This window comes from Lepisma saccharinum, chromosome 6 (assembly GCF_977018435.1).
Source record: "Lepisma saccharinum chromosome 6, izLepSacc3.1, whole genome shotgun sequence".
Classification (NCBI taxonomy): Eukaryota; Metazoa; Arthropoda; class Insecta; order Zygentoma; family Lepismatidae; genus Lepisma; species Lepisma saccharinum.
The window spans coordinates 70,249,968-70,274,073 of NC_139234.1; the positions used below are offsets into that span (position 1 = coordinate 70,249,968).

General features: G+C 39.0%; 2 protein-coding genes across 5 annotated transcripts in view; one reads left to right on the forward strand and one right to left on the reverse strand.

The window, feature by feature from the left end:
- Positions 1-486: 486 nt before the first annotated feature.
- Positions 487-22,638, reverse strand: LOC145988855 (uncharacterized). 4 transcript variants are annotated; one of them, XM_083124096.1, is made up of 3 exons: positions 22,618-22,638; positions 13,113-14,974; positions 487-1,303 (listed from the first exon to the last, which is right to left on the reverse strand). In XM_083124096.1, the coding sequence occupies exons 2-3, from the start codon at positions 14,756-14,758 to the stop codon at positions 541-543; spliced, it is 2,409 nt and encodes an 802-aa protein (XP_082980222.1). In that variant the 5' UTR covers positions 14,759-14,974; positions 22,618-22,638; the 3' UTR covers positions 487-540. The 4 variants fall into 4 exon arrangements, with proteins under 4 accessions (XP_082980222.1, XP_082980218.1, XP_082980220.1 ...); XM_083124092.1 differs by lacking the exon at positions 22,618-22,638 and adding an exon at positions 21,858-22,071; XM_083124094.1 differs by lacking the exon at positions 22,618-22,638 and adding an exon at positions 21,729-21,803.
- LOC145988860 (uncharacterized) overlaps positions 22,226-24,106 on the forward strand; it is a 36,427-nt gene continuing 34,546 nt past the window's right edge. The window contains exon 1 of the mRNA XM_083124107.1: positions 22,226-22,557. The gene's annotated coding sequence lies outside the window, so the exon portion shown is untranslated. The remainder of the gene's footprint in view (positions 22,558-24,106) is intronic.

The window sequence follows — 24,106 nt, forward strand, 5'->3', positions numbered from 1 at the left end:
TATGAAAGGTGACAACATGGAATGGATGAAGGAACAATCACAAATACACCTCGATAGAAACCCCCCCCCCAACATAAGCCCCACAAAATATTATGCTGGTATGCAAAATGCAGTCCAGGGTGTACTATGTGGAAGTGAGATTGACATTTGAATGTCTTGAGAATACTCCTTACATCCGAATAATAACGGTGTCTTGCTTGTCAGGTTGGTCAAAAACATGCAATGGTACATTTTGAAATTTAACAGTTGTGTTGCTCCATGCAGCTGCATCACACTAATATTCTAAGATTTTGCTGATGCAGTTAAGTGTAAGTTAAGCATACTAATTGAATTTAAGCACAGTACTTGAATTTCACGAAAAACCCTAAGGTACTTAAGAGGTTTGGGCCACAGATTGTCTGTACATACATATGGGTGGTAAAGATTTGCCACGCTCACTGCTATAGGCTAGTGCATAGCTACTAGCAAGGAAAAATCATGTTCACTATTTTCATGACTTTATTTTAACTGAAGCAGCAAAGAACAAACAATTACAATGTTTCACTTATGGCAGGATTCTACATGTTTACGAAGATTCCATTTCTGTGAAAACGTTTTCCCACAAATTTCACATACAATATGCTTGATACCTGCATGGAGTTTTAAGTGCGTTGCCAAATTGTATATACGGGCAAATTTCTTACCACACACTTCACACACATGTGGCTGTTCCCCAGTGTGTACAGTCATATGAAACTTCAATGTACCTGAATTTGCCAGTTTGGAACCGCAAATTTCGCACTGAAATAATCTTCTTTCCTTGTGCGTTCTTGCATGTTTCCTCAAAGTACTTTTTTTACAAGCTTTTCCACAAATATGACACGGAACAACACTAGTGTCGTGTGTTTCGATGTGACGTTTCACCATACGTTTACAGGTAAAGCTCGCACCACACATGTCACACTTGTATGGCGTATGTCCCTCGTGCTTCATCAAATGTGTTCTCAAACTACCCTCTAGGAGGACGAGTCCACAATATGTACATTTCGTTAGCACGTTTAACTTCTCATGAACAATTTTCACATGGGTGTTTAGAACACCTTGTTCGTGAAATTTCTTGTTGCAAACTTCACATTGGTATGGAAATTCACCAGTGTGTTTCCGTTGGTGGTAGCGCAGCTTGGATTTCTTGTGGAAACTACTAGGGCAGTCACCGCACTGATACCGCTTACGGCCATGCTCTCTCATCATGTGGCCACAAAGTATTCTCACCCATGTAAATTCCTTTCTACACACTGGGCAGTGGATCACACGGCTTGTCCCTCTGTAAAGGAAAAAATTATGAGCATTATCCTTTAATAATTTACTGTTTAATCCTATAATAAAATTCATATTATACTCTACTGAACCTTAAACTCTTAAGCAAGTATTTATGTGTGATAAGCCTCGTTTGATCTGAGTCGAGAACTAACATCTTACATAAGTAAGACTTGAAGCTTTCCTGGCGACGAATGATGAACAGATTCTCTTGGGCTATTGACCAGGTGAGTTGTGGAAATGATTACAAGCTTTCGAGAGCTAACATCACTCTCATCTTCATGGTACAAGTGCAGTTCTGAGCATCAACCCGGTGTATATACAACAAGAAAATTTCAGATCTTCTAGCAGACTCTACATACAGAAAAGTCCCCCGAGATCCCACAGCAGCAGTTGAAAGAAGACCAGAGTACTTTTAAAGAAAACACCTTTTCCAAAACCGATCCAGGACAAATTGACACCGGACAGAACAATACCGCCACGACTGTACGGACTTCCCAAAATACGTAAGACTGCAGTGCCATTAAGCCTCGGCTGGATGTTGAAAGAAATCCAAATTTCGAGGGTGTCGTTAGTTCCGTTCTAACAACAGCACGAAGGGAACACGAGGGAGGCGCTGACGTCGCTTTCAAGAAATTCTCCTTTTTTCCCAGTCACAAATCTCCCATATTCTTACCATCGTTACCCAGTTTCAGCAACCCGACCTCGCTGCTTTTACAATCTGGCAGGGAGAGGGGGAGAATGAATGGTCGTTCCCACTGGCCATTGACAGATGTGCCGAAACCCTGAAAAATAACTGTTTTCCTTTCCTTAGTTGAAAAAAACCTTACGCATCGTTCTGAGAGATCACCAGCCTATGCACTGTGAAGCTGCATGTTTCTTTTTGCTTGCGTCGGTACATTCATTTTGTTACAGTAAAATGGCCAACTAACATAGATTATGTAGTAAAACACCTAAAATATAAATTCTCCGCTTTGGAATCAGGATTCTGTTGTTACTGTTCTCGTACAAGAAGCTTCACACTTTGTGTTATCAGGGCCTCTCCGATGGCATAGTGGTGACGTTGTCACCTTGTAATCAAGGGACCCGGATTCAATACTCGGTGGAGACGTAGTGGCTCCAGTGGCGTAGCAGCCACCCCCGCAATCCCCGCAACATGGGGGGGGGGGGGGTGTAGGAGCCCCACAATGCGCTCTTGAATTTTTTTATATAATCACAGAAATTCCACATATAGTGTCGCTTATAAAAAAATCGATTTACGAAACGAGAAATCTGGTTACCAGTAACATCATATATGACGTCTGCGATAACAAGCAGTGACGCATTATCTCACCCAGAGGGGCCCCAGTAACTTATCATATGGGTCCCTCTCCGAAATGCAGAATTAACTTACTTGCTCGCAGATGTCCATCGATAGGAAAATATCACTCATCTCATACCTTTGTATCTACACAGTTTGTCGTAAACGTAGTGTAGCGTGTCAATTGTCTACAGTTATCAATCCAGTAGAAATATTCAGTTGCTCACCCAGTCTATCCTTATTTTACAATAAACATCAAAATTCTTAATTCGTAACCTTTTAGTTTTACACGTGATATATAAAATTTAACTTCCCACCTAATATTTTCAAGGGGGGTCCCAGTTCTTTTCATATTGAAATAAGAGCTGAAATGAATTTCCCATATTGTCTACACTAGTTGCATTTTACTTCAAAGGGGACGAAAACCTCAGTTAAAGGTGGGAGCCATAGTAAATTATCCCTTTGCTGTAAAGACAATCATTATCCCATCCTCTACCACGCAGGGTATACAACGTATGAGTTAAATGTGACCATTATTTTGTGTAATTTTGTAAGTTCATTTTTCTTACAATTTGGCATTTTGTGGACATTTCTGTATAACTAGTTCTTATTTTCCAATGTGTTACGATTTTTTGATCTGCAGTGTTCGAAGGGAAAATTCCTTGCTGCAAATTTCCTTGTTTGTGTTGGGGATAGAAGGAAGGATCCTTGTGTGGAACAACTTGAAGATAATGCAGTAGGTGAAGGAGAATTATTATGCAAATTCGAGCACTGATGGTCTATTAAGAAAAAGGTTCTTGTTTCATGAAAAAGTATTTAAGACAGTATGATCACTGGTCTATCGAAAAAAGAATGGCAGCATTAAAATTATGAATAATGATGTTGAGGTCTACTAACCTGTGGCAACCTTCTTTAATTTTGTTGGGGGGGGGGGGGTCAGTCCTTCCAAGCTGCATTTCATGGAGTGACAAATTTTCAGTGAATAGAGTTCCTTCACAGCTTTATTATCTATCACTCAAGACTAGAGTCCGCAGTTATTTCTTCGTAGCAGATTGAAATTTACCTTGTGATAGGTTACTACCGACAATCTAGATATCCGGTTCAACCCCCTTTACTGAAGGATAAGTTTGTTGCTTGAGTATATTACTCAATCAGTATTAGAAGGCTAATATGAGCGACTCTTACGTTGAATCTTGACCTGGAGGAACCAGGGGATGGCTTAGGGGCTGAAGGCACATCCACCTCAAAGTCCAAAAGAGGAGTGTTTACTATCTTTTTACAATTCCACCAAAACAGTATTTTTTAATATCTGTGTAATATGTAACTTCATTAAAAAAAATATTTCAAGCAAAAATACAAAGCATCAAGAACAAAATATTTGGCAGCGGGAAGCTTCCCCCTCCTCCAAAAGTGATTCCTGGTTGTGTCCCTGCGTTGAAGTAGAGAAAATATTTCCAGATTCTTCTTCCAGTTATTTTTCAGAGATTCAGACCATCCTGATTTAGTTCCAAGAAGGTACTACAGTGATATAAGTCGATAACAAAAAAATGGGAAGGCATAATATTTGAGGTAAAAGTTAATTTCTTGTACAACGAAGGGGGGAGGGCAGATAACTAGCTAACTATTGTACCTCTCTCCCATTCTGGCATCATATTTTTTTTGGCACTAAGGGGGCCACTCAATATTTTACTTGCAGGGAGGGGGGGATGGGTCGGATCCCACTTTAAACTATACGTCCAGTCCCAATTTGCCATTCTGTGCATAAATTGGTCTTAAAACAAGTTTAACAAACAAACTTTTTGCTATTAGTTCACAATCATAATTGCCTGTGCTCTAATAGTTGGAGATATTGATGTGTCCAAAATGGATAGATGCACGTAAAGAGTGAGGTATTTGCAAAATTTCCAGCAACTACTCTTGAAGCATCGATATATTATAAATTGTACATATATAGTCTCGCCACAATAACCAAATATTAGTAAGCAGATGGAGGACTTCCCGTTCCCTTTCAAATACCATTCTGTGCATAACCGCCGAACTCAGGACCTCTATTACTCAAGATTAGTCTGTCTGATACCCGGTGGAGGCAAATGGCACAGTGGTTCGGATCCCACTTTCAACTGTAGGTCCAGTCCCGATTAGACTTCCTGTGCATAAAGTGGACTTAAACCAACAAATCAATCAATCAATCAAGATTAGTCAAAAGCAGGCACGTATCAAGAAATATATTTGGGGGGGGGAGTCCGAACCAAGTCTCAGAAATAATAATAATATAAATGATGAAATTAAAGTATTCACATTAGATTAATGACATTAATTAAATATGTAAATTAATTAATAATGTATTATTATTATTACTTGAATAGGCAAAAGACGGTGTAAGAACAGGGATATAACAACACATATTCTTTATCTAGCTTAGGTGTAGTTAATATCGCAAAAAAATTCAATGGGAAATGAATGTCAAATAGATCAAGGATCGAATATTTATTGAATAACAAAAAAGAAGGTTGGATCCAGTAGACGAAAAGTAAATTTCTTGGTTAGTTTCAGTGTGCATAAATCGTCTTTGACACTGGCCTTCACAACCGTATGTTCCCAATATAGCTAATCATTGCCTTCCAATAAGTTCCGCAGAAATAAATAACCTTCGATTATACAACAAATACTAAAAACATATATTTTTATTATTTAATTTCAGTACTTGATACCCTCTGGCACTGGCGTACGAAGAATTAGAGATTATAATTTTCTATATATTTTATTTTGGGGGGCTGAACTTGTGAACTTGGATGGTGCATAAACAGTAGCGCAGGAACATTTTTCATCTTTAAGGTACAAAATTTGTCCTCCATATATATGTCTCTCTCTCTCTCTCTCTCTCTCTCTCTGTGTGTGTGTGTGTGTGTGTGTGTGTGTGTGTGTGTGTGTGTGTGCGTGCGTGCGTGCGTGCGTGCGTGCGTGCGTGCGTGCGTGCGTGTGTGTGTGTGTGTGTTATACACACACGCACATAAAGTTGGGGCATTGAAAATTCCATTTTAGAAGAGCACACACAGATTTCCTGTTTTTTTTTAAATAAATACATTTTTTTTTATTTTTAGAATTTATGGTTATTTTAAAAACAGATAATTTCGAAACATATAAAACTCTTTTTGTTCTCCTTTGGAAGAGGATGAAACTGAAAATCAGAATTTTGTCATTTGAAAGTAGCTAATATCTATTAATTTTAATGCAGGGTGTCATTTGAAGGGACAATAGGAGGGATTTTCCCCACGTCTTCTTTTGAAACATCAAATTTCTAGTTATGAACGACACATCTCAACTGGGGATCATTATTTCCAACCCACTTGTAAACTATATCGTACTTATGGTGTTCCATTTGGATTCAATTAAGTTTACCACACCATAGCTACATACAAAAAATTTTCGTTATGCAATTTATGGTGACTGTGTACAGTGACACCAATTTATACGGGTCTGTGGGGCCCGAGCCCACCCAATAATTTATGTGATTTGTGAATTCAAATTTTTGAGCCCACCCAGTGTTTTTGAAAAATTGGGACCCCTGGCTGTCTCTTTTAAATGCTATGTATTTGGTATTTTTCAGACTTCTGGTGATTCACACGTACTCTTGTATCGAACACTAAAACTGGGCGGCGTTTCTGACGTATGTTGAGTCGCTTGGTCATATAATCTTCTTCGAGAGCTTGTTGAGATCTGTAGTATTTTGTTGTGTTTTATAAAAATAAGTCGAGGTGGTCCTCGATCGAGGAAAACCATACGTTTGAAAGCATTGTTTTCAATCTTAATTGCACAGTATGAATGGCCGCTTTGAAGACAGGTTTATTTTTTAACATGGTCCTATTAAATGCACACACATGGCATTTAGACGATTAAGAACGTGTGTTTTATGAAATCATGTCAGCCAAGACACATTTTCACCTCACTCAAGGTCAAGGATTATGTGAATTCAATTGAAATTGTACCAATATCTACAACTGAATGTGAATGCGGGTTCCGTGTCATGAATCTAACCTTTACTGAACAGAGGGAGATTAAATATTTGGTTGAATCATAGAATACATTGCCGTAAATCAATTTCAGTGTTGGTGTTTTATTTTCATTTGGTATGAGCTCAAATTACAATTATAAACCTTCGTTTTAACAGTAATTCAAACACACAAATGGTTATTGGGGGTCATTTTGAGTTTTTTCGACTTTATTACTACCTTCATTTGAATTTTTTATTTTCTAAAAATTTCAGGGGGGGGCTGTAGCTCCTTTAGCACCCCCTCTGCATATGCCAGTGCCCTCTGCATCTCCCTCCCCTAAATAGTCCTCGGCTCAAAAGTGACAGAAAAGCCAAGGTGAATTCCTTTTTATAATCTCTAATTCTCCGAAACTATTCTTTTTGGAATGAAAAAATAGAGATTAAAGTTGATTTCCAAAAAAAAAAAAAAAGTATTGAAGGACAATAACAGGGAAGTTTTCCCTTTGTAAAGTCGGCTGGGCGTCTCACTGGCCTGCTGGAAACTAAGATTAGGTTCCTGGGCGTGTTTTGTGAGGTCGGATTTTTGCGGCCCTCTCTCTTCATAAAGTGACTCTGGGGTTCACTAATTCTCAAATAAATAGGTACCAGTGGAGGACTGCACCCCTAGGGGTGGGGGAGGCTAAAGGAGGTTGGAGTGTGATGCTTAAAAACCAAAGGATAGAGAATGAAAGTGAAAATAAAGATTGATTGATTGATTTGTGGTTTTAAGTCCACTTTATGCACAGAAAGGCTAATTGGGAGTGGACCTACAGTTTAAAGTGGGATCCGAACCACTGTGCCATGTGCCTCCAGTGGAAATAAAGAGGCAACACAGACTGAAAGAGAGGAAAAGGAAGAGGAAAACCAACCAAAACAGACTATAATAACAGAGGGAGGGGTGGATTGAGAGAAATGAAGATAAACATTTCTCACGATGGAGTGAGAAAAGGAACAAAGAAAAGAAACAGTACAGAATGATAAAGAGATAAAGGAAGGAAGAGAAACAAAAAGAGAGGCATACAGAGAAATCCATAGAAAGAGAGAATGCGAAATAGAGAATGAGCAAGTGGAGGGAGAGAGAGAAAGAGAAGGGCAAGAAATGAAGGAAGCTCTATATCTGAAGAGCCAGGGAGAGAGAGCAAAGAACACAGGAGGGAAAATGGAACAAGACCTAATCTTGAAAAAGATACTATGGTTTTACACACACAGAGAGATAAAAGAGTTATAAATAAAAGTTAGTTTTCTGTATTACAAGTTCTAGACTCTCCCAAGTCTCCTTCCAGCTAAAATGAGGCGAAAAAAAAAGTCGCCCTAGTTTCGAGTGTAAGCGAAATTTTAAAATTTTACTCGCTAAACTGCTGGAAAAGGAACACAATTCAATTGTATTCAAATATTATTCATTACTAAGGAGGGCCTACCAGGTGGCTTAATGGTAACACCTTGTAATCAGAGGGCCATGGGTTCAATAGCCGGTGAAGGAACGCCGCTCCCGAAGGAGTGGTTTGGATCCCACTTGAAACTAAATATTAAGATTTCACCAGATTTCTGACTGTGATGCACTGCAAGGTCATAAGTCCTATAGGCTCGAATGTCAGTTAATGAATGAATGCTTCCTTAGTTAATGTTACCAATGTCAAGTCACTGTTCAAATTGAAGGGGATTCCAGGAAAGAGTCTCCTGTCTCATTTTCCCCAGCCTCTACATCTTCCAACCAGTAACATAAATTTCCCCCTTCGTAAATTTTCTGTTATTTTTGTATAATTTGTCTTTTAATTTTTAGGTTCATTTAATGCCGACACGTCAGTCAAAATTGTCAATTTTTACATAATCTTACATTATTTTTTGTATTAAGTCCTATGTTATGCACAGATAGGCTAATTGGGATTGGACCTACAGTTTAAAGTGGGACCCTAACCCGGGAACCCTTGATTACAAGGTGATGACGTTACCACTATGCGATCGGAGAGATCATTAATTTCAGATGAAATTCATGGTTTGTAAATAAATTTATTAAAATTTTGTTACTCCACAGCAAACTCACAGAGCAGTTTCGTCCTATTAAATTTTGCACTTTACGTTTTATAATAATAATAATAATAATAATAATAATAATATGATGATGATGAACGTTAATTTAAATTTTTATTTTATCATTTACTTTGAGCCTCAATAAATTAAAATAAGTCAGTTCTTGGGTCTCACCGTATAGTATAAGTATAATTATTGTATTAGGTAAAAACAAAAGTCAAAATGCAAAAATGGGAATCTCTGAACCACCCTCTTCCATTATACATTTTCTTCAATTCCCATTATGATGCATATAACCTAGATATGTAAAAAAAAATCGGAGAGCATCACAGAGTACGTCAACGAAGTAACTGGCTTTCTTGTTTCGGATCAGACTTGTATGAACCGATGTAATTTGTGTAAACTAAGTGATGGCGATTCACTTCCTCGACTTGCAAGACTGTCTGTCTTGTATTTTGCAAGTAGCCACAACTGAAGGAATGAATGCACTTCTCTGAGTTCCAAGGTCTTTGCGTGGACAAAACATAAACCAGATGTCAAAGCAAGATAAGTTTACAAATTGCAGTGTGAAACCCTCCCCCTCCTCTGCTCTGAGCGGCACATGACCGGTGCCGCAGATGGGAGAATACACATTCAGAGGGTTGCTCGCCCAGAAGCAACAGCAGCCCCATAAGCGGAAAATCCTCGAACTTGCAGAAGGCGTGGGAACTAAATATTTGTCTTTTTTTTAATAAAATTATGTAATTTCTGTTGAAGATATTGTGCAAATGCTTGGAATTATCTATATAAATTCACGACACTAAGATGCACAATATTGAACTTAAATGCTAAAATGGTTTAAAACTCTTCAAACGCCCCATTTAAAGCTGCTTTCAGATCCAATTAATGCTGAATTTCCAATTTTTTGTACACCAAACTAGAATCCCAAATTGATTTTTTATTCATTACATCACTCTGTGTATCCTTCTAGAAAAGCCTTGCAGGGTATCACCGAAATTGGAGGCATGTGTTAGGAGATTTTTAGAAGGAGGAGCCGTTTTCAGCTGTTGAGAGAAACATCCAGCCGAGGCTTAAGACCAATCGTCAGCGCCATTGGAAGCCCAACGTATAGACTCGCCAAATTCCTGACAGCCCAGCTTCAACCACTCATAGGGAAATGTGAACACCGTGTGAAAAACTCAGCAGAATTCATCGAGATGCTGCAGCAGATCAAAACATCACCAGATGACATCTTAGTCAGCTTCGACGTGGTGTCACTCTTCACCAAAGTGCCACTTCAAGATTCACTTGAATTTCTGGAATGCCACTTTACACCAGAAATCATCAGGCTGTTCAAACACACACTGACCTCTACCTACGTCAGCTACGGTGGACAGTACTATGAACAAACCGACAGTGTGGCAATGGGCTCCCCACTCTCGCCTGCCATAGCGATTTTTTTTTTCATGGAAAGCTTTCAGCACAAAGTCCTGCGCACAGCTCTGCTGAAACCTGCCGCCTTCTACGGATACGTCGATGACACCTTCATCGTCTGGCCGCACGGTAAAGAAACTCTTCAGCAATTCTTACACCACCTAAACAATTGACACCTAAATATCAAGTTCACCATGGAGACTGAGAAGAACAACAGCCTGCCGTTCCTGGATATTCTCATCAAACGCAAGCCAGACGAATCCTTGGGACATAGTGTATACCGGAAACAGACTCATACCGATCTATATCTCAATGCCAACAGTTTTCACTACCATTCTTTCTTTGTCTTTGTTTTAAGCTCAGCTGCATAGTTCTACTTCACTTCTATGTGACATGATATTACAAAGTTAATGATAGTCGCATGCTTGGATGACAATTGTCTATCACGTACTTACATATGTAACACAAAAAAAAATGTCAAATTATCGAAAGACAGAGCACACAGCAGATTCAGATGTTGCATGACTGAAAAAAGAGGAGGGCACTAACAAGACTGACCATTTTATGAACAATAGAATTCCCATATAGTGATTACACATGTAAAGTTTCATGCTTCCACTTTGATGTTTTGTTGCCTCAAATGACCAACAGTTTGTGAGTTTGATATTTGTTATTAAGCATCATTCTTCTGCTACTTTTGGCTAATCGCGATGGTGAGGAGGAGTGATAATATGATGAAACTGATGAGCATCGTCATTTATCACACATTGTTTTGTCAGCATATTCAGCCGAGTTTGACACCCATAGCTATATCAAGACACAACAACTCATCGGGGTCAACAGGGTGGCAACGTAAAAACAACAGACGGAACAGGGAAGGAAAACGAAAGGGTCATTGTGTGTGTGTGTGTGTGTGTGTAGAGACGTGTTGTTTCCCGTGTTTCTTCGAGAAACGATAACTCCGGCTGTATGCGACGGAAATTCATGGGACTTGGACAGTCAGGTTCAAAATGTAGTGTCCCATCTTATGAGGAACCTTAAAGTGGCGAGTTTTATGAAAACTTCTTGCACGCAAGAAAAATACAGAACTTGGTGTTTAACTCGTGTGCCGCAGTCTCCTAACTGTACAACGTTGCACTCCTGCCATTGGCTGGTCGCAACGCACACCCTCTCCGTGGCTCTGCCCGATATCGCTTCTAAAACCGTGCGTCGTATAGTTTTTACTGAAAAACCAGTCTTCCGTTCTGTGCCTGGCTAACGTAGAACAAAACATATAATTTCAATTTCTAAAATTGCGAGTGGAAACTCAATACCAGCTTGCAAATGGTAGTTCTTGCTTTCACTTCAATTGTCAAAAGAAAATATCTAATCATAATAATTGAGGATTTGAAATCTTACACCATTAATTTAGCATATTTTACAGAGGTTGTTCGCTTTATATCCGACCATTGTCGATTCTGTGCTGCCACCTGGTGTATCATGCTGGAACGATGGGTCTGCTGGCGGGAGCAGTGTTGTGTCTGACCTTGTAGGTGCGTGAGTTGTTAGTGAATGTTATCAAATGGTGCCGAAAATCAACCAGTATTGGGAGGGTTACGTAATGGCCCTTTTCCATGCTAAGTTTTCATATGTATGCATTGTGAAACAGTGTCGGGAAAATGGGTTATCACTCGGGGTGACTACTGCGAAAGCTATTGTGGCCCGTTACACACAACAGGCTCTCCTTGTGAAACATTCACCCACGGAAACCACCAGGAGAAGGGCTGCAAGCAAAGTGTCACCCGTAGTGCTAAGGGGGATCCGTCGATTGGCATGCCAAGAAAATCCCCCGACTCAACATGATATGGCCCACAGATTTCACCTCGCACCGTCAACTGTGAACAAAACAATTTGCAAGCGCCTCAGGTTGAAGTGTGTGCGGAAGGCCAGTGTACACCATCTTCTACCACGTCACATTGCCGAAGACGAACTGCAGGAAACTGTATGAAAAGTACCTGATGGGTTCCAAATGGAAGAAAGTTGTCACAATGGATGAATCATATGTCCATTTCACTGCTGGTGGTCACATTCGGGTGATCACATACCATGACATTGACGGCAAGGTGCGCAGCAACTTTGTTAGTCAGTGTAGGGAAAGTTTCCCTCGTGGCTTTATGGTTGTGATGGGATTTGGATATGAGGGTAAGTTGATGAAACGCAAGGTGGACAAAAACGTGAAGGTGAATGCCAGATACTTCCAAGACTCCATTCTGACACCTATCTATCAAAGAGACATCCCACAATTGCATGGAATGGATGCAAACCAGGTGATGATCCATATGGACAAGGCTTCGAGTCATACCACCAGAACATCACTACGTTTTTATCAGGAAATGGCAGAGGAATTAGAAATTCGTGTCATTCCATTTGCAGACATTCCTGTGAAAACCCAGTCCAATGGATTTTTGCGCATTTGGACTGTTGAAATGACGTCTTCAACATCGCCGCCCGTGCATCCTGGATGATCTATGGAAAGCTTGCAGGGAGCAGTGGGACAGAATTCCCATGTCTGTCCTGCGCCAGAGCTTGCTGCAATGGAAACTGCGATGTGGGGCGGTAGTCCACAATGCTGGGGGTCCAATAGAACATGATTGGTGGTGGTGGTGTGGTATCTCTTAAGGTGAGTACCCATCAAAAATGGTCGGATATAACGCGAACAACCCCTGTAAGAAACCCAGTCTCTGGAACCGTACACAATCATCGACTTAACTTTTCTTGCACTACCCATGAAGGTTTAATGAAGGCAGTGGCCCTTTGAAACTTATTCAACAACAAAAATAACAAAACAGGAATAAAAAATTTTACCTACACACTCCCTTCATCCTCTTTAACTGCACCAAAGTATGAATAAATATTGGGATTGTTGTGCCTTGAACTGTATTTCTGTACTGAAAGCTTAAAAAACTGTTCCCAGGAACAGGATAGGCATTAGGGCAAAATCCAGGCTCTTATTCACATCAGAACATTTTACATCAATATTTATAATGGAGAGAAATTGATACTTACACTTCTTGTATTGTAACAGTTTTGTCAGCAACAGTCTTGTTGGCACTATTTCCAGCATCACTACAAGCTTTAGGCTGCATAGACCTGAAGCTATCGGTATTTCGGTTTGGAGTTTGTTGCACTTGATGCAAGGGAGGACAATTTTCAGAACGATCTTGCTTTACAGAACTTATCAGTCTGTCAATGTCATTGCTAAGAAAATTCAATACATGATCAGTTATCACCGCAGATAGGGCATCAGCATTATCTGAAGGCACACTTTTGAAAGGAATCTCATGTTTCAACTTTTCGCTATTTTCACATTTTGCAACTTGAAGTGTTTCGATATCACTTACTAGAATATTTGATACTTTGTTATCTTCAGTTACGGTAGGACTCACAGTAGTATCTTCATGTGCTAGCCCAAGGAAGGAAGTACTAGCCATAGGTACTTGTTGATTTGGCAGAAAACTTTTGGCACTGTTTTCAGTCAAGAGACAGGAAACATCTTTATTTGCATTTATAAATTTGTGTGTATTACTTACATGTGGTTTCCTTAGCAGAGAAGGTGCAGTATTGTAATTTTTCTTAAGAATGCTTCTACTGTTATCACCTAATAATACTTGCACAATTACACCATTTGACTCTTTCTCTATTTGAAATCTGACACCAGACGGACTCTTCAATTTCTCAGTAGATGTATTAACAGCAGCTGCAGTCCTGTTAAGAGGGCTGGCGAGGGTGATCTCATTCCTTTCTGTAAATTTACTTATATTATTGACATGGTGCTGTGACAAAGATGTAGGCACATTGATAGCAATACCCTTATGTGTGTCCACTGGAGAACTTTTCCTCTTTTCATTTGGTTCAATATCTGAAAATATATTGGCAGTATTCTTCTGACTTGGTGGAATTTCTGGAAGTACATAGGTAGTACTCTTCTGACTTAGTGGGACTTCTGTAAATGCATAGGCAGTGATCTTCTGACTTGGTGGAACTTCTGGAAGAACATAGGCGGTAGTACTCTTCTGACTTGGTTGAACTTCTGGAAGTACATGGGCAGTACTTTGCTGACTTGGTGTAACTTCTGGAAGTAGGTAGGCAGTAGTCTTCTGACTTGGTTGAATTTCTGGAAGTACATAGGTAGTACTATTCTGACTTATTGGGACTTCTGGAAGTACATAGGCAGTACTCTTCTGACTTGGAAGTACATAGGCAGTACTCTTCTGACTTGGAAGTACATAGGTAGTAGTACTCTTCTGACTTAGTGGGACTTCTGTAAGTGCAGAGGCAGTACTCTTCAGACTTGGTGAACCTACTGGAAGTAGATAGGTAGTAGTCTTCTGACTTGGTTGAATTTCTGGAAGTACATAGGTAGTACTCTTCTGACTTAGTGGGACTTCTGTAAGTGCAGAGGCAGTACTCTTCTGACTTGGTGGACCTACTGGAAGTAGATAGGCAGTAGTCTTCTGACTTGGTTGAATTTCTGGAAGTACATAGGTAGTACTATTTTGACTTAGTGGGACTTCTGGAAGTGCATAGGCAATACTCATCTGACTTGGTGCCTCGTTTGATTCTGATGAGGACCTCCATGCATCCTTCAGATTGTCAATACACTTACTGGAACTGACTGTATTGGAAAGTAAATAAGAAAGATGAATACTCATGTTTAGTATGGAATTATTCCGATTTATGGCTTGGACACTTATCTATCTTCATGCAAAAATTTTAAAATTTCAGTGCAAGAACACTTTTCTAAGGTTCAACATCAGCCACTCTGTGCTTGCATTACACAGACACACAATCTGCTAAAGAATCATTTTTGTTCAAAGTCACTTGGTACACCACTGTGGCTTGGTTGTGTTTTCCTCATTGCAGTAAATCTGTAAATGAAAAAGAAAGAATCTGAAAGCACTATGAAGCATGATATTAAAAAAAAAAACAACCCTGCACATTATTCATTGTAAAATTTTATTACTAGCTCAAGGTTTGAAGCAAATTATATTAAGGGCATACAACACAGTCCCCACAAAACTCTTCCCAAGCTCTTCCATCCGTAGCAGTGTGCCAACTTAGCTCTCTTGGAGCCAGATCTGGCTCTTTTGTGAACTCGTTCAGCTGTGAACTGGAATGCCCACCCCTGTGCCCCACTATGATGCCATCACTGGTTCCGGCCCACATACACCAACTTTTGTCATAATTATACATTTTGCACGTGACATGATATTGTTATATTGGCTGCGTCGCTCCACTCTCTCTTACCTCCCCAGCTACTTCTTTATAGTGCTGTTTCACGTGAAATTGACATAATATTGTTATCAGGGAATTCTTTATTTTTGATTTCATATGACCATCGGTGGATTATTGAGATGGGTGATGCCGCCAGATCTAGATATTGAAAACTAAGAATAAATTGCCATCAATTTAGAGTTAACGATAACAGCAGTGCCCCCACCCCTTTGACAACTAACATTACCCTAGGAGGCACTTTATCCAGCCATCGTAAATCTAGCTCCATGAAAGTCAGTTTTAACTACATTTGTGGTTAAATTTAGTTCTTTTATGCGCATCAGGTTTGACAACATTGCCAGGAGGCAAGGAGAAAAGCATTGATCATGTGGGAGTATGATCTGATTGCTTCTTTTGGGAATATGAAACTTCCGATGGAGGGAAGAGAAAAAGATGTAAACTGGAAGAGGGCAGTTTGAAGATAAATTTCACAAGAAGAAAAGTCAAAACTTCCATTTCATTAGCCGTAACTTTATGTTGACGTTGATTCCCCATAAGGAATACATGGGATTCCGAAAATTCTTATTCATCATATTTTTCAAACATCGTGTCCAGCTCAATAATCAACATTAAAAAAACGCTTCCACTTGCAACATTGAGAGAAATTCAAACTCTTGGATACACCCAGGGTTATTTCTAGTAGCAGTGCCGATTCGGGCAATATTGAAATAAATCCACAATTGGTGCATAACTGTATCTCCTCCCCTTAAGTATGGTAATTAAGGATATAATGTAATATTATTAAATATGTAATTTGCCTATTTTCTAATCCAATATTCCTACAAATAACATTTCAGTTCAATATATTTTAAATGTTTCTTTTTCTATCCTTTAGAGCAGCCACATCAAATTCGCAGGCTGCATGCGGCCCTCAGCATGCCTTGTTGCAGCCCGTTTTGACCATGTGTACACTTCATCCACGCAGGATGATCCGTCAATCCACTTTTTATTTTCTCATGAAACAAGACTAGACTCATCCGAACTTCACCAGAATGACATACACTGCCTTCCAAAAGTTAAACACGCAATGCAAATTTTCGAAAGCGTATGTGAATTTCAGTGACTGAAAATCGCTTTGGATCTAGATATCAGTTTTTATGTGAAGCTTCCTTTTTGTAAGTAGAGAGTGAATCATCTGTTCCTAGGTGCATAATCTATGCTCTTGAAATAGCATAAAAGCGAGGATTTCATGCAAGAATCATCACACTTTCGTTGAAGGGTTTGAGGTGCATTTTAAAGATGATACGAAGTGTTTGTAACTTTTGTAGGGTTATTTTTGATAATATTAGTGTTTCTATGGCTGAAAGAAGACGAATGACAGATAGTGAGCACCGGCATGCTGTCGGGTGCATTGAAGCAGGACAGTCAATCAAAGATGTCGCTATTTTCTTTGGTGCTGATCATTCGGTAATTTCTCGATTATGGAAACAATTCCAAAAAACCCAAACAGTTGTCCGGAGACCTGTGTACGGTTGTCCAAGGGTTACCTTCCCCTCTGATGATCGATATATTGCTATAGTAGCCAAGCAGAATCGACGAGCAACCTCAACAACTGTTCCATCCATGGTTGCAGCAGGACTTGGTAAGACAATATCTTCCAGTACTGTGCGCTGAAGGCTCCACATGAAGGGATTGTATGCCCAAATACCACATGTTTGTGTTGTACTAACTGTCCAAGCCAGAGGGACAAGATTAAAGTGGTGTTGTCAACATGTCAATTGGACTGTCTCAGATTGGTGGAACGCCCTGTTCACGGACGAGTCTAGAGTTGCGCGGGAATCAGATTATAAGCATGCAAGGGTCTGGAGAGAATGAGGCACACACAATCAGGCCAAGAACGTCATCGAACATCATGCATTCAGAGGTGGCAGCATCATGGTGTGGGCTGGAATTTCAATGGGATATCGCCCCGAGCTGCACATTTTTAAAGGCGGTTCTGTGATGGCTGCGCAGTATAGAAATGAAGTCCTAGACCCCATTGTGAGACTCTATGCTGCAGCTGCTGGTCCCGATTTCCTCCTTATGAACGATAATGCCCATCTCCATCGAGCCATACATCTTTGACGACCTGGAAGATGAAGGAATTTCTCGTGTGCAGTGGCCGGCATATTCCCCCCGACCTTAATCCCATTGAAATCCTTTGGGATGCCCTCAGGCATGCTGTCTCGGCACGTTTACCTCCTCCAGCCAGTCTCAGAGAGTTGGAAACGGCCCTAATGGAGGAATGACCATTGCTCGCATCTGTGATGGTTGATGATCTCATTGAAAGTATGGAAAATCGTTGTAAAGTTTGTGTGAAGGTCCGAGGTGGTCACATACCATATTATTGTAAGTATTGTTTGCCTTTAAACATCATTACGTTAATGACCCAAATGTGACGTCATCATATAACTTACACAAAGTAAATTTTTTTTTTCATCATTGTACACAATTCTTGTTTACTTTAATGCATAAACACATTTGCTACCTTCATGTGCAATTTTGTGTTAATCAAAGTTTTACTTTTCCATTTTTGTTGTTTTTACCATTGGGTGTTTAACTTTTGGAAGCATGTTTATATTCTTACACAGGTACATTCTTGCATTCCATTAACCTTTAGTCACCCGAGCCTTTTTCGCATGTAACCCCCTTGCAGCCGGAGCTGATTTTCAGTAAAATGCAGAGATTTATAAAAATGACTGTAGATCGGATGCTAATTGCCATAGACAGACAAATGATATATTGTTTTACTCAGAATGAACCATAGATTCAAACTATATAAAATTTATGCACATGTGGCATATATATGGATGGAGGGGGGGAGGTAACTGAAAATTCCAAACATTTTTAAGAAAAAATGGGGATTTCGGTCCCTCTCCCCGACAAAAAGTACAAAACATTGTAACAATACATATGAAAATAATTGCTGGAGTGTTAGGAACAAGAAAATATTTGCACTATTATCATATGATCAATAGAAAACGACGTGTACCCCCAAAACGACATGTCTGCATGCCACTGACTCTTTCAGAATATATACAAAAAAAAAAACCAACTGATGCACGCACAAAACCACCACCGCTGAGCTATGGGATGTTCCTAGAATGATAGCCAGGAAAGGGGTGACGAAAGTGTGCCAAATCTTCTTCTTTCTTGCATCTGCGGCATCATTCTATTTTTAGACAATGCATGCTTGGCAACAAAGACGTTTTTGTCTTGCTTTCGAACTTTTCTTTGTAATAGTGCAGTTTTACTCAACCCTCTCTTCCCCCCCCCCCCCTTTGTGGCAACATGAGGAAAATTCCTTGTGACCTTGGGTACCCGTCTAGTTTCCAGTGGCGACGAAAAGAATTGCTAACAAATTAGGCCTCTGTTTGTTGGAATTATTTTTCCTTTGTGAGGAAGCACAAAAAAAGGTGCCATTTTCCCACCTTTATTGTTTGACACCAAAAAGTGCAAGAGTCATAATTGTTTAATAAGTGTGTTAACAATAATGTATAAAAGAAGAAAATCACAAATCCAGCTAAAAATAGCAAAATTATAACGTCATATCTACGAGCATGCTAGAGGATCTCGATCGAGAGAGATGCAAGGGTTACATGTAGGATCTCGATCGAGATGCTCGGGATGCAAAAGGTTAAGGGGTAATGGTTGTGTTAACTAAGCAAGTTGATTGACAGGTTAGTCCTGAGGTCTTGCTGGCTGGCAGAGGGAAGTGTGCACACTTTCTGTCGCCAATGAATCAGTTCCTTTGATTGTAAAGAAGGAAAGTAAGTTTGCGAAAAAAATTCAGGTAACTGTGTCGCTTACTGTTTGGCACATATAGATGATGTACTACTGCCTAAGCTTTGTGGGATTGAGAAAACAAGAGAAGAGGAATGTAGAATTTTTCAAGTGAAATGGGAGATTGCCTAATTTTGTTGGGAAATAAAGAGTGAATATCCTGGAAATGTTGTGCCCTGATAAAGTTAATTAATTCAGAAACCCTTATTTGTTATAAAATATAGGTGTTGACCTGCATGGTGGAGTGATTAGCTCAGCGATCCTGTGTTCGAATACCGGTCTGGCATGGGTGTTCTTTGTGTATCTTCATCAATGTCATCGGTAACGGTTCCGATTCTTCTATGATTTCTCCTAGCACAAAGACTAATTATCGTAGAATTTTGGAAATCTTTGTCACATGAAATTTGAACCTTCCTTAAAGTAATGAGCAATGTTTGGACTCGAAAAATTGTTATTTATGGTCAAAAAAACAACTTGAAAATTACCTTACGCACTTCTCATGGACAAGATATTCTCCGTCGACAAGCGATAGTAAATATCGTAGAAGTGTTGGATTGAATGTAGAAGTAAATCAGAACCTTAGTAGAATGCATTTAGGGACTTTATTTTCAAGCTAAGGGAACCAAACCTAATCTGCCTAACCTAACCACGAAAGCATATATTGAATAAAACCTTAAGCAATCGCTAAAACTCCTCAGTATGTGTTAACAGACGTACACCGAAATTGAACCATGTAAAAATTGCATTCGTAGCATGATGAAATCGCAATAAAACAAAAGGAACTTGGTACCTTTTTTTTTCAAATTCTCCTAGCAGAGAGACTAACTATCGTAGAATTTTGGAAATCATTGCCACACGAAATTTGAACCTTCCTTAAAGTAATGTGCACTGTTTGGATTCCAAAAAAAGTTATTTATGTTGAAAAAAAATAAATTACATTACGCAAGCATGCGTGCTTCCAATGGACAATGTTCTTTCCGTTGATAATCGACTGTATCATAGACTAGTTGGAATGAATGTAGAAGTAAATCGGAACCTTAGTAGAATGCATTTAGGGACTTTATATAAATGCTAAGAGAACCAAACCATACCTGCCTAACCTAATCATGAAAGCGTATATTAAACACAATATTAAGTGATCGCTAAAACTCCGCAGTATGTATTAACAGACATAAATCAAAATGAAACCATGTAAAAATTACATTCCTAGCATGATGAAATGCGAATAAAACAAATGGAACTTGGGCCCAAATACCTGCTAGGTTCTATGTTTGGAACGACTTAAGATGACCGAACCCCTCTCCGATTTTCTTCAATTGAGGCACCCTAATCATGAATCTGAAGTTAAAATTTGTCGGAAACGTCTAGAAGTTGCGGTACTAGTTTACTATTCTTCGGACACATTTATTTATTTTTACAGAAGAAACTACTTACCGTAATAAGTTCCTGTAGCATTGTCGAACATCGGGAAGATGTTTTGTGTGATGTGGGAATGTTTCATAGCTGAAATTCATGTTGTTTATTGAAAATTAATTCTCCAACGGAGAATAGCATTTGGTGCGTACACCTTCGTACAAAATCATGCATCGTGACTGTTACATGACGTGTTGTGATTGTGTTTTGTTAGTCCCACGAACCATTGGCACATGGTTAGGTTAGTTCGGTTAGGTTAGGCAAACATAGTTAAACTTTGGTGTCGTGTTAGTATGAGGATCTAGAAATTGGAAATAATTGCGAACCATTGGCGCTAGCCCCACAAACCATTGACGCTAGCTCCACGAACCATTGGCACGTGGTTAGGTTAGGCAAACATAGTTAAAATTTAGTGTCGTGGTAGTATCAGGAATATATATATTTGGTTATGAAACAAAAAAAATCGCGAAAATCGACAGGTTCCATTCCGAAAACTAACGCCTTATTTTCGCTTATTTTGCAATTTCTAGATGTTCTACACCTTCAGGAATGTTCCGCGAAGCAGATACGTAAGTACGAATGTCAAAAATTGACGAAACGAAAAAATTAGAGGTGTCCGAAGGATAGTAAATTTTTACCGCAATTATTTGCAATTTTTAGATCCTGATACTACCACGACACGAAATTTTAACTATGTTTGCCTAACCTAACCACGCGCCAATGGTTCGTGGGGCTAGCGCCAATGGTTCGTGAGGCTAGCGTCAATCGTTCGCAGTTTCTAGACGTTTCCGACAAATTTTAACTTCAGATTCGTGATTAGGGTACCTCAATTAGTGACTATGTCAAATATGAAGAAAATCGGATAGGGGTCCGGTCATCTCAAGTCATACCCTGACTTAGTATGTGTTATGTGATCAGAGTAGGTTAGGCTAGTTAGTTCTGGTTGCGTTAATGTTACAATGTATCTTCTCCTTTTTCCGTGTAAAAAACTATGGCTTTGTGTAACATACGATAGTCACGCACTCCTTCTGAAGCACATAATAATGTATTTCACTTACCATTATTTTCTAAAATAATTTATTCTTTCTGTTTTATCAGTTTTTTAAGAGAATCATCGCTGAGAATTATCTGTCTCTTCAATTAAATCAATCGCAGATCTTCATAAGTACTTACAGTGATATGGTTTTCCACGTACGATGAGTTCTGTTCATGTTAATGTATTATATGTAGCTCACAACGAAAATCATCTGCAAAGTAAGCAGAAAATAAAATAAAAAAATCAGTGCAGAAAATGTTGCTTACCTTGCACAATCTCGGAACTTCCTTTGCCTTCCTGTTACTTTTCGCACCCTAATATAACACATATTACGAAAGGAACGAACCAATTCATATAATGAGCCTTATTACGGTTGCAAGTAATTGTAATTCTAATAATAATATAAAAGCTTGCTTGCTTGCTGTTTCTTGGCTCACACCGCCTATTAATATAAAAGCAAAAAATGTGTTGCACGTGCATTGCGCTTCAACGTAGTTCTGTTGTTTACGGGTGTTGCCAACCTGCTGTAAATGATTCCTCGTTAGATTTTGACGTCATATATTATTTTTTTGACTGTTTATCTCATTTTTTAATCCTACGTCCGTTTTATAATCCAAACACTTTTTACGTAAGTAAACATAATCCAAGACACTAAATTCACAACAATGTCTGAAGTAAAAAATACATACATGTTTTTAATGATGAGTCTTGCAACGCTGATTCAGAAAGTAAACATTAAACAAGATCGAAACTCAAAAACCATGCTCTCGTGCTGGAGCGGAAATAACCTCATAACGGTATGCATACTTTCACAACTTACGAGTCTTCAAATTCAGAAATGTTTCACAATCCACAAACTACAGAATGATGACACGTTGAAGCGAGGGAGACCATCGTTATTTCAGAAGTACAGCATTCTTTTGCAAAGATTGCGACAACTGAATATACTTTTGGAGTACATCGAGGGTAAGTGAACGGACAAATTATATGTATGAAATAGTGAATATTAGTGAAGCCCATACTTACTGGCAATAAAATAGTCCACGATTTTTTTTTCTGTTGTAACCACGTTGAGTTTCGCGTGATTCAATTTATGGTCATTCCACGCTAAGGGGTCTAATCTACAATGTCTCAAATTATAGACGTTTTCGAATTTGCTTTATAATTCAGATTTTCCTGCGCCGGCATTAAGGTGTTGAAATAAATTTCGCAAAATGTTGCATTTCTAACTGAATTGATTAGTGAGATAAATCCCCTTATCCAATGGTTCGTGCTGTTGACCCTCAGTATACCAGAGAGAAAGTGGAAAATTATTCATGGTTTATGAAGATTGGAGACCCAAGTTCCTTTTGTTTTATTACGATTGATTTCATCATGCTACGAATGCAATTTTAAGATGGTTCTATTTTGATATACAGTATGTGACATTCTTATTCGTACTCACACATTTTCAAAGAAAATGCTTAAATATCTGAAAGGAAATACACTCTTTTGAAATTGTTTCTTTACAATTCAATAACTAATATCATTAGGAACATAAAATCTTACCCAAATTCTGTATAACCAATGACAATAATACATTAAATGAAACTGAAAGAGAAACATGCCATTTTTTGTACAACTTTTCTATTCGTACACTTAATAATATAAAAGGAAAAAGTATATTCAGAGCAAATTGACTGTGATGCATATCCTTTGGCTTTAATTAGTGCTTGACACCTGTTCTTCATAGAATTAATCAGTTTCCGACATGTTTCAGAGATTATTTTATTCCACTCGGCTTGCACAACAGTTTTCAACTCTTGTTTGGACTTGACGTCTGCTTTATGGACTCACCTCTTCAAAATTGCACATAAATGTTCCATGGGATTTAAGTCTGGACTTTGAGCTGGTGTTTGTAGTAGTTTGGGCACATTCCATATTAGCCAATTCATGTTAACTCACACCTTATGCTTACTGTCATTGTCTTATTGGAATCTATAGATAGGCGGCATGTCCATTTTTTAGCACTCTGCTTTACATTGTTCTTCAATATGTCCAAATAAACATATGCATCCATGATACCATCAATAAACTGGATGGTACCAATACCTTTGGACGACATACAGCCCCAAATCATTAATGACCCACCACTGTGTTTAACTGTTGGAACTGTGTTAATGTGATCATTGTCTTTATTTGATTTTCTTCAGACCCTATTTATCCCATGTGACCCGTATGTATTAATCTTGGACTCGTCTGACCATATGATACTATCCCAAAATACCTGGTCCTTGTGGGTGTGTTCTTTCGCGAATGAAAGTCTATTCCTGAGATTCACCTTATTTACATACGACCTCTTTTGTGGTATTCTGCCATGATATCCATGCTTCCACAAGGCACGTCGGACAGTTTGATCGGACATCATCTTGCCAGCAACATTTTCTACTAACGGTCGTAACTGAGGAACACTTAGTTGGGGGTTATCTCGCACTCTCTTTAAAATAAAGCGTTCATCACGTTTATTCAACCGTCT

What these genes read in the sequence shown, in the direction of transcription:
- LOC145988855 (XM_083124096.1), bottom strand. Translation starts at nt 14,758, where the DNA reads ATGAGTATTCATCTTTCTTATTTACTTTCCAATACAGTCAGTTCCAGT. An exon ending in ACTGTTACAATACAAGAAGT is followed by an intron (nt 1,304 to 13,112) that starts GTAAGTATCAAT and finishes TTTCCTTTACAG; the next exon opens with AGGGACAAGCCGTGTGATCC.